Raw genomic sequence first — 11,882 nt, forward strand, 5'->3', positions numbered from 1 at the left:
CCCCCCCCTCCCACCCCCGGAAAAATCATGTTGCGACAATTTTTAATTTTTTTTTACAGTAAACCGGTTTAAAGGTGCTGTTAAGTTGAAATTTCGAAGGTATTATTTTTCATTATCTGATGTAAATTAATTAATGAATCTTCGACTAGTTTCAAAGAACAGCTTAGATATCAAAGAATTCGTTGATTTTCGTTCTTATTTATTTAAATAAGGTACTATTGTCCATAATTTACCTGCAATTTGAAGGAAGATAGTGGGTATATGCACAGGCCCCTGACGTTATGAATTTATAACGCCAGGTGCCTGTGGGTATATGCGCTCAAATATAATCATCTAGCCTAGTAAATGAAAGTTGCGAGTACATATTGATGAAATTCAACGTAGAAATTTTTTCAGTAATGCTTCATAAAAATAGCTATGTCTAATAGGATGTATCATCACAAAAATGTTTGGTAAACACAATAAAAATCTTGTTTTTAATTTATATTCTCCTTTTCTATGAAATGTGAAGAAATTATGTAACAAATCTCGGGAGGTTTTGTCAGTTTGACTAATGAAATATATCTATAGAATGCATACAGCTTCTCCAAAAGCTCTTGGCCTCCACTTCAAAATGATTTCAAATTGAATAAAGTTATCGGGATCACTTTCCCCTGATTCAATGTAGAATGTTAAAAAATTGTTTCATTTTCTACACAATTCCTAAAGAGCCATTAGTTTGTCGTAATAACGAGTTCTTGTATACACAAAAGATACTCTGGAATCATTAACTAGAAAAGAAAAAAATACAATGATATCTAAAGGATAACGATTATATCTACATCTGTATTTGTATTTGTATCAATACAGTCATACCGAACTCGCTCTAAATTGTACACTTACATACATGCACCTTTGTGAATATTTTTTTGTTGACCTTTATCATATTCAAAATCTGTATATATGTGCACTTCTTATGATGAATAATTGGTCTAGGTTTTTTTTTTATTTATTTCATTAGTCATGATGCAAGAAAATATTTAGAGCTATATATAAGTTTTTATAACTATTTTAAACAGGGCAGATGAAAAACTCAAACGAACTCTCCGGTGCAAGGAGGTAAGAAATTTTCACAACCCTTACAAAAAATAGAAGACATGCGAATATATCATGTGGGATTTCACAACAAGGGGTTGTCATGTTTGATTTTAATTAGAAATTAAAGGATGTGCTCAATAGGTTCGTTTTGACATTTACAAACGGAAGAAGAATTAAGGATTTTACTTCTGAAACTTGTGTTTGCTGTCATTCGACGCACAACGTGTTGGTCTGTTTGACCTAATTACATTGCTAGCCGTCGACCTTGACAATGATCCAAATTACTCCTCCAGGAGTTTGACACGGTGGTGGAATGCAGCAAAGGTGAGTTAAGACTACAGAACTCACCCAGGGTGCGCTTTCTATTAAATAAAATATTAACCAGGGAGATAGGAAATATGGTAGACAGACTTGTGGTCCACCCTGTATAAATTCTCGCCCTCTGATTGGTGGAGCCCCAGACATAGTGTATATTATTTACTGGGTTATGCCGTCTAGGTCACGCACATTGGTTGACCTACATCTTCTACATTGTTGACACTGTTCACGATAACTTTCAGCATTGTTCAGAGTTGTTCGAAGAAAATTTCCGTTCAGCAAGTCTGGCTGATTAAATAATGTTCCTACTAGAAATGTTTAAATTCTGTTCAATCAGAAAGTATAATAAAAGTTCTCAGCAAAGGAGGGAAAGTCAAAGGGGCTTGGCTGCAAGTTTGTTGTTGTTGTTTATTTTTTAATTTTTTAAGATTTTTTATTATGTTTGTTTTGTAGTATGTGTAAAGCATGCCAAATTTACAAAAATAAGTTAAACATAGTTTCACAGTTGATAAACTAGGTTTTATTGACGATTGACTATAGGTTAAGAACCCCAAGCTATAGTTCACAGTTAACTAGAGTTTACGAAAGGTAAACTGTAATTAACAATTTTTTAACTATAGTTTATATCTGGAAAAACCATATTTGTAAACTTTACTTTAAAAATGCAAATCTAATTTTACTATTTCTGTCTGTAAATAACATTAACAATTATATAGATTTTGCTGATAAATATAGATTCATAACTTCGATTAAGTATGTTTTGCAATTCCAAATGGTGGTTTTCATGCAGTGTTAATTATAGCTTTACAATTCTGAAACATAGATGATCACGTTAACTATGGATTACAGATTTGCAATATAGAATGACATCGCTAACTATAGTTTTCTGTCCTTAAACTACAGTTTAAAACTGATAAACCTAGTTTATTGACTGTAAAATATATTTAGCTCATTTTTATGAATTTGGCATGCCATATACATGGACAGAAAACAGATAGTAACTATGTATGTCTTGTTCATGAAACTAACAAATAGACAATACTACTAAAACACTCCACAAACAAACATGTAACTGGCCTCGGCCTGGTTTCCCGGATTCTGAACTGATTTCAGTGGTTGTGCTTGACTGTCCGTTGAAACCATGCACACTTCCAAGCGACATGGGTCAAGGGCTTGATGGCTGAGCTGTCTTCACTTGGTGGACTGCTCGATCTATAGTGGAGGAGGAACTTTCTATCAACTTCTTACCTGCTTTTGTGTCCTGACAGCCCATTGCAAAGCGCAGAACAACCTGCTCCTGATGCACTTCTTCCATGGACCACGCTATGCAATCTCCATGACAAAGTTATCTCACTGTTCATATCTCTCTTTTTCCCCTTGGGTCATAGAGTAGAACTCTACCTAAGATGCAGCTTGAAGTGTTCCCTTACTAAATCTTTGCTCTCCTCGGAGACTATTTTATCGAAGCTCGATCAGTTCCTCTCCCAGCAACTAGAGGATATATAGAAGTACTTGAGGGCTGCCCCCCCCCCCCCCCCCCCCCACTGAAACACTTGCAGCTAAAAGACAGTCATCATCATTCCTCCCAAATAAAACATACAACATACCCCACTCTAAGCTACCAGTATACTTGAGACACTTAGCTTCTGCTGGGACATTACGCCCTGCAACACTACTACAAGATGTTGATGTAGTCCCATGCTGCCCCTCTGATGTTCCTAGCGTCAGATTTTCCCTAGCCTATTGAGGTAATAATAGACATTATATGATATCCTTATCCTGCCAGAAAAATTTAGTGGCCTTAGGTTCCAGAGGAATCTCTACCAAACTGTGAGCTCCTTTTCTGAGGCAGAAAAGTATCCAATGCTTTAGGATTTAACTGGCCCTCGTTACTATACAAAGTTTCCTCTTAGGACACTGCCCCCTTATTCTGGCCTGAGTGTATCCTGTCCTGACTGTCTGAAGCATGGCTTACCCTACTTTGCCCAGATAGACATCCCTGGAAGAGAACTACCACACCAACATGTGTGAGCCGAGTACATAACAAGGAACACTTACTATACCCATAGTAACAGTTGATGTGACCCCTGTGTCACTAGAATCAGACATCGCATCCCTCCTGACAGGTGTGATACATGTATAATTAATTGTTCTCTTCCCTAGGACTAAGTTCCTGAAAGCAACTGCCTCCAATGGAGCCCATTTGTGTTAATTGGGCCAGCTGGGACTCTCTATGGCCTCTAACCTAACCATAAATACCAGATCTCCCTGTGCAGTCCCCACATCCCCATATGCATTTATATGTATTTTCCAGCTGAGTCTACTATAGCCATAACTGCACTGCTCCCTGGGAGAGCAACATCTCAGACTCAACCTCCCCAATATGTGTACTGGTCCTCGGTGACCTAGATCGAGAAACACCACCAAAAAGCTGGTCGACCCTGTCAGGTTCATCCTGTCGGGTGCAGATCCCACTCAGACATTTATATCCCTCCCTTTGGCCCCTTCCTAGCCGCATCTTTCAATACCATGTCTCCTTCCCCGCCCCCTCCCCTGCACACCCATGCAGCTAAAGAACCATGAACTCCTCCAACCCTGACTACATGACCCTAGGTTTCCATTACAACAAACAAGAAACTAACTAGGTTTGCACTGAAAGGCATACTGTCCTATCATAACATGTACATGTAACTTTTGGGTGATTTTTATATTGTGAGTCAATGTTGTGCTAATTAGATTTAGTCCGATTTTCACACTTTTTTTTCCTTTGACAGCCAAGGACAGAGTTCCAAACATGGAAGGATGAACCCGAGTTTGAAGTCAGAGGGTTATGGTGATAAAGTGATTCAACAACTTAATAACCTCAGGTCCAGGAATGAATTGTGTGACTTTAAGGTTTCTGCAGGGGAAAAGTCATTCCAGGTAGTTAGCTAAAGCATTAATCGGGAGTTCTCTTTATAAAGCTACCCAAACTTAATTCTACGTTTAAAGTAACTTCAAAATACCAAACCTATGAGGGAGGGCAATAAAGTTTAAACAAACAATATTTTCATACAAGTGATTTCTATCCATTTACAGTAATATATGAAAGTTCATGTAGGCTACCTCTCCAATAATGATCTTTCCTGACAATCCCATTGAGTATCTGATATATTTGATATATTTTTTAGTAATGTGCTCTAAACATTTCAAATTTCTTCAGATTGCAGTATTTTAGTAAAATCAAACTGAAACAGATCAAATTAAAGTAGGAGTTTGTTTTTTTTTTTTCCAAAACACAATTTCTCCTAAACTAATGAAGTTGACATTAAACTTAGAATCAACTTGGACAGCCTTAATAAGAAGAAGGTGGGGATAAGTTGTATTTTTCCTAAAGATCAACACATTTTTTTTTTTTGGTAAAAGTTTTTTTGTAAGTGACACGGTGACTCAAAAAAGATATTTTTCTTCTTCATTAAGACAATAAATATTAGAAGAAATATACAAAATTTCATCATAATGAAGGTTTCACACATTATAAGTCATCACCTATCAGTTTACAAGTCATTAAAACTCATCCACCATCTGAAATTACACGTGTAAACAAACCGAGTTGTTTTGGACATTGATTTGTGTGTCAGGTGATTGCGATTACTGTCTAAAAATAGTTACAGCGAAATTGACACACTAAAAAAAGAACTTGAATTTGTGATGCCCGTAGTAGAAATCATGCTCTTCTAGAGAGTGTATTTGAAAAAAATATGTCATTCTTCAGGCTTCACTGAGAGACTCATGATGTATCGATGCCATGCTACAATAATTACATTCCCCGGCGCTTGCATGGCATGACACTGGCCCATTTGTTCTTTTTAATTGGATTTATTTACTTTTAAACACCTTAATTTTTCAAAAGCTCATCTTTTCAAATGATATATCAAATATGTGGAAATGGCGGAAAATTTGATACATGTATTTAGTAAATCATAGGTTTGTGCGTCATCATGTCTCTTTAACAGCATGTATAAGTATCAACATTTACATATTGTTATTTCATTTGACCAGAGCATTCACATTTTTGAAAAAAATTACACACATTTTAACAAGATGGAAAACAACTTTTATATTATTCTTCTGATAAACATGAAGGTTTTAATATGTGAAATGTGTAATTAGAATCAAAGCTTTAAATTTATTGAATTTCAAGTTTAATCCTGCATTTACCACTGTGAGTCAATTAAATACTTGTTGATGGTAGGGAGCTTTTAACATTTTTGACATCTTTTCCACGACCACATTTTTCCCATTTGAAATAAGTCCCATTAGGACAACTATACCGGTAGTTTTTAGCTCCCCGAGTGAGCTTTCCTGATGGCCTTTTGTCTGGCGACCATAGGTCTGTCCTAGGATCCATCCATCCTTAAACTTTGTACATATTTTACGTCTTTGTAAGAAATATGCTTGTTTTTATAATGGTTCTCACTACGACTTTTCAGAGGATTATTTCTGTGAAATATTCTATGACCCAATTGCTTCTTTCCCTATTAGACTTGACATTAAGCTAATTTTTCGTTTTAAACACCAAGATTACCTCATTTGTCATTAAAGGTTGGTTAGATGAGTGTTTGCATTGACAGATAAGGAATAGTACAGTTGTTTAGATTATTTTATAAACCCCTGAAAATGAAGTTTAGGGGGATGTACTGGAATCAGTGCACTTTGTCTGTTTGTCCATCTATCAATTCACACTACAAAATATTTGTTGGTAAATGATAAATTCTTTGGAGTTTATAAGAACATTAAAGACAAGTGTTGCTGAATTCATTCACAGGATGAATCTCTGCCATTCAGTCAATTGAAAGGTAACTGAAAAGTGACTGAATGACATATTTGTGCAATTCAGTCACCTTTTGTTGCCATTCAGTTATCATTTAATTGACTGAATGGCAGAGCTTCATCCTGTGATTTGTCCCAAGGGGGCCATTATCTGAGCCATGGTTTGGATGGAGCATGTATCTAGGGAAAATGGTTATCTGTAAAATATGGGTGATGGTTGTGGGTTTTACTGTTTCATATAAAACAAAAGTTAAGTTTCTATCATAAAGAAATGAATTATTTTGCAAAATGATATTTAAAGGAGAATGGTTACGATATTGGTCAAAATTATTTTTCCAATTTTAATGATCAGTATGGCATTTCTTAGGCAACCATAATTTGAGTGTCAGTCGTTGAGTTATAAGCGAGTTACAGAGCTTTCAATTCATGCTATGTAAGCTCTTCTTTACAGTTTAAATGTTGTAGTGAAAATTCCAGTTTTAGACCTAAAATGAATTTGTTAAATGTTAGGAACTGGTGTTTTTATGCAACAAATTAGAAGATAGACAAATAAGCTTTAAAAAGATTTTTTACTGGTAAAAACAGAACACGCCTTGTTTACATGACAAGGAGTTGTGAGTCCTGTGTTTTGCTTATAATTTTGTGACTGCATGACTCTCAAATTTCATTTTATCATTAGAAATGCATTCCTAATTAAAGCATTATAAATAATAACTACAGAAAAATAGAACTTGACCAAAATGGTGACCATGCCCCTTTAAAAGCTTAAACTAATTAGTACAAAAATAGGACATAAGTTACAAGAATCTCAATATTATCACCAGAAAGGAAAAAGAAGCTTTGCAATTCCACACGTGGCTTTAACGATGACTGAATTTATTCTTCAACTTGGCCATAACAGTAAACTTGCAGTTAATTGCAGTGCTGCATGATTTGTGATAAGCATGTGAACATCGTTTTGATTGAAAAAGAATATACAATTTCTTAGCTACTAGTTCTCTTATATGTAAAATTTTGGCAACTTAACCTGTTTTTGAACAAATGCTTTTGTTAAAGTCTCTGCACTCAAATATTTAATACCTGTAATCAGTATGATGGTAAATGCATGCAAACATTTTTATGCATGTGTTAATATTACAAAATATGATGTTCAAAAGTCTTATATTTTATTTGATATCTTTAATTGCTTATCAGAAACTGTTACTTCCATAAAAATCTATTCTTTGAAATATCTGCGAAAAAGGCCGTGCGCAATGCTACCAATTTTTGGTTCAAAATCTACCTATTTTTCATCACTGGAGGTTAACATGTATGGCATTACTGTGAATGAAATTTAATATCATTGATATGATTGTAGTGTTTTGGCAGTTATAAAATTGTTTGTTATACTAAATTCTGCTTCTTACATTGAACAACAGTAGTACAATGTATGCCAATTCTGATAATGTTATGTGAGTTTCTCCAAGTTAAACATGCTCATCAGTTTATTAGGTTGCATTTATGGGAATGTGAGGTAAATTTAGAAAAGACTAACTGCATCTGTGAAGACTCAGATTAGAAACTTATTAAAAGTTTTATTCACAGAAGAGCTTTGCACGGTATTTCTATTTTTACATTACATGTAACTGCAAGGGGGATATTGTCACTGTCTTTTATTTTTGTTTTCATTGAAGTAAAAAAAGTATACATGTTATGATGAACTAATTAAAAAATATTCACATTTACTTTTGATCAATTCTCTTAATGTATTGAGTGTAATTGATAGATAGAATGGCAGAAGTTGTAGTATGACAATTCACTAATGAATATGAATTATAGGTACATGTAACTATCTTTTAGGTACATAAAGCTTTGCTGGCTGCTACCAGTGACTACTTCCGAGTCATGTTTGGAGGTGCTATGGCGGAGAGCAAGCAGGACTCGGTGGATCTGAAGGGCGTGACAGCAGACGGTTTACAGATGATCATTGACTTTGTGTACAGCGGAGAGATCTCCTTGGAGTACGACAATCTGACAGAAGCCATCAACACTGCCAGCCACCTACAGGTTTCTTCAGCTCTAGATATTTGTAGCGATTACATCATCGCTGGAATGACATTTGAAAATGCACAAGATTTTTTGACCATTGCCACAACCTACTCGTTGGACAAAGTCTTGAAGCACTGGGACAAAATGATCCTAAGTAACTTTGTTGAGTTCTCAGAAACACAATGTTTTTTGAAAATGGAGGCTGTGACTCTTGTGAAATATTTATGCTCTAACGCACTGCGAGCAAGTTCAGAATACAAAATTTTTCAGTGTTTAGATAAGTGGTTCAAGCACAACCCAACACGGATATCTAACGACTGCGTCACGGTACTTACGCACATCCGGTTCCCTTTAATGTCAGAACGGGAGCTACAAATGGTCCAGGAAAGTGAGCTGATGAAGCGCTGCCTAGGAGCTCTACACTTAGTTACAAAGGGTTTCAAATACCACCTGGACTGTCGAGAGCGACACCCAGTTATAGAAGAAAGATCCAATGTTCGCACCGAAATCCCTACCCTTGTCCTAATCCAACCACACAATAGTGCCTCCTATGTTCCATTTCAAATAACATCTTATGATCATGTGACAGGGGTGTTCTACAGACTGTACTCTGATTTGAACGGAAGCAGAGACTGCAGATTAACTGTTATTGACAATTTTATTTACATTTGTCGTGTGGTGGATTTTGGGGGTGGGTCTCTGATGAGTTCTCTATTCCGATTTGATCCACGGCATTTATGTGGACAAGAGCTTCGCCCAATGCTTAGACTGCGAATGGATTTTGCAATGGTTGCCCAAGGAAGCTGCTTATACGTATTCGGTGGTTCTACAGAACAGTTTGCAACAATGGACTCTGTTGAATGCTACAACGTAAAGACAAATACATGGACAGAAATGCCGCCCTTGCCGATGGCTCTCAATTCCCTCGCTGCCCTCACAGTTGAGAGAAAAGTCTATCTCTCTGGCGGTGCCAGTCAGGATCGTCAACCCACTAACTCCTTTACCATTTTTCATCCTCACTATCAAACATACGAGACCCTGCCTGGTATGTTCTATGCCAGGCGACTCCATGAGATGGTGTTTTTCCAGGAAAAAGTGTATGTTCTTGGTGGTATACCTCGTCAAGGGGTGCCCCTACATGGACAGATCCCCATAGAGTGTTATGACGTCAGCACATCCCAGTGGACAATGTTGTCCTCCACCCTAAGTGGGCGTTCTGTTGGTCACTACCTCAGCTTTCAGGGATATATTTTATCACTTGGACATGAGCACCACAATGCTAAGGAAGACGAGATCTGGACGTATGACCCGGAGGTGGATGGTTGGTCAAAATATGCGAAGGCTCCGCAGCGAATGAGTCTCATGTCGGTCATTTGTTCAACAATTTTTGTCAACTTTCATGATGAGAAAGTGGCAAAAACTAACCTTAAAGACAAATAAAATATGTTTATTTTTTATATGTTTTTTATAAGCAGTATTTATGTTATTTAAAAAAAAAATACTCTGTCTCGAGTTTTTGCTTTCACCACTTTTTGCTTGATATTTCGATAATCATAAATACCTTTGTGCTCAAACTACGTTCACCCACCAATATGAAAAATGTCCAGATTATCTGTTTTGAAACGCCCCCTCTACCGCTTTCAGGTTTCAATCCACATCCAAAACTAGAAAGTCTACGGGGGTTTTGCATTGCATCAGCCATTAATAAGCCCGGATGATATCGTTGAAAAATTGCGCGAGGTGTCACGAGTACTTCCGAATGGAGAAAAGGTGTAAACATTTCCCATTATAAATGCGGTTTTTTAAATAAAAAATCATTAAAAAGTGATGGAAGCAGTAACTTGGGACAGACTTTAGGTATCTTTCAAATGAAATCAAGATAGCTATTTTAAAAGGACACGATGTATTTTTTTTTTAAATGACTGGTTCCTGGATCCGCACCTTGAGGTTTTCTGGAATTTGATATATTCTTCATGTATTTATAGTCTGTCCCAAGATATTTTTGCCGCATATTTTCTTAAATTATTCAATATTTATAAATACCTCTTGGTTCAGACGATGTTCATTCAATAGTATGAAAAAATCCCAAGATTTCCCCTTTGAAACGCCCCCTCTAGCTTGTCGGGTATCAGTACACGGCTAAAAATAAAAAGTCTACGAGGTTTTTCCATTGCCAAGGAGATGAAGACGCCCGGATGATAACGTTGAAAAATTGCGCGAGGGGTCCCGAGTATTTCCGAATGGAGAAAAGATGTCAACATTCCCCATTATAAATCTCCGTAGGAAATCTGTTTTCGTTCCTGTAAATTTTTACGAGGGGAAAATGATAATGTGTGAATGAAGTTATCTTGGGAATTTTCCCTTTCATCGATTTTAATTGCACTTCAGTCACAGGTATGTGTATTTTAATAAAAAATCGTTCAAATATGCAGCATAAATATCTTGGGACAGACTATAGATGCATAGGCGTCGGAACCGGGGGGGCTACTAAAAAATTTCTAGTAGTTAGTAGATGATTGATTTTTTATTTATTTTTTGCTTGTCAAGATTTCTGAGGATTAGTTTAGCCCCCCACTTTCAATTTGCTTCCGACGCCACTGTAGATGTCAAATCAATACAATCATATTCAGATGTATGGATATACCTATTCCATGTTGTTTTCCCATGGACTGAAATGTCACACTTTCATTGGTTTAGACATAGCACGCGATTGCCTCATATATTTCTATATTTGTTCGGTGAGAAATAATATGAGACAATATGGCCGTCATTGGCCGACGCTTCCCTTACTCATTTCGACATTTTATAGTATTTAATACATAAACCGCATGCTGTAAGTTCTTAAAGTATTTGGAGTAGTTGCCATTTGAAATTCTTTAAAATTAGAGTAGTTGCCCTTAGAATATTGACGTCACATTGTTTTGTCTGGAGCAGAACAAAATGGTAGCGTCGAAATTTGCTCAAATCTCTGCAGAGGAAAGGGAGAAAACTTTAAAAATTGAATAGCAACAAAACACTGTAAGTGAACATAGGTGAAGCAAAGATTTTTAAAGAGTATTTGAAAGGTGAGATTGAAAATTTTGAAGAGTTTAAATGAGTTAATTTGGACGAGGTGTTAGGCATCTTGTACATGGCTTTGCGTAGATCATCGCTATTTATGAATAGATATGTCGCTTGATAGTCCTCGGGAAAAACAAAACACGTATTAGGTTAGTTACTGACTCACTACGGAAATATATTGGGTTGATCAATCTCATAGACGAAAATATTGTTACTTCGCCTCGCCATCTATGAGATTGATCAACCCAATATAATAATAGCAGTTAAACAATTTAAAAAATATGGTAGTGAAGTTGTTTAAACATCCTTTTTCTCAATCTTAAGAAGGCTTGATGATTGTGGTCATTTATAAGACCATTTGTATCCTCTTTAGATGGAGAGCTCTGTTTAAAAATATAGAAAAACATTCAAATTTTAAATGTTAGATATTTTAAAAATTTAATAATTTAACAATTCGTTGTGTCACCCGCTGTCATGTGTGTTGCTAACGCTGAGGGTAATAGAATGGATTATCAACTGCGTCTAAACCAATCAAATTTCAGCTTTTAATATGAAAGAATAATAATTTGTTAAATCCGTGGCCCCAT

General features: G+C 36.1%; 1 protein-coding gene and 1 long non-coding RNA gene across 4 annotated transcripts in view; one reads left to right on the plus strand and one right to left on the minus strand.

The window, feature by feature from the left end:
• The window catches only part of LOC136270889 (uncharacterized), a 27,746-nt gene extending 24,915 nt beyond the window's left edge, over nucleotides 1–2,831 (minus strand). Inside the window, exon 1 of the long non-coding RNA XR_010708763.1 lies at nucleotides 2,644–2,831. This is a non-coding gene — a long non-coding RNA (uncharacterized lncRNA). The remainder of the gene's footprint in view (nucleotides 1–2,643) is intronic.
• LOC105322582 (kelch-like protein 26) overlaps nucleotides 1–9,690 on the plus strand; it is a 13,277-nt gene extending 3,587 nt beyond the window's left edge. The window contains exons 2-4 of one of the 3 annotated variants that reach the window (XM_011421395.4): nucleotides 1,059–1,098; nucleotides 4,170–4,317; nucleotides 8,047–9,690. In XM_011421395.4, coding sequence (XP_011419697.3) covers nucleotides 1,059–1,098; nucleotides 4,170–4,317; nucleotides 8,047–9,675 — 1,817 coding nt within the window. In that variant the 3' untranslated portion in view covers nucleotides 9,676–9,690. The other 2 variants (XM_011421397.4, XM_011421398.4) reach the window with 2 other exon arrangements.
• Nucleotides 9,691–11,882: the final 2,192 nt, after the last annotated feature.

This window comes from Magallana gigas, chromosome 8 (assembly GCF_963853765.1).
Source record: "Magallana gigas chromosome 8, xbMagGiga1.1, whole genome shotgun sequence".
NCBI classification, from domain to species: Eukaryota; Metazoa; Mollusca; class Bivalvia; order Ostreida; family Ostreidae; genus Magallana; species Magallana gigas.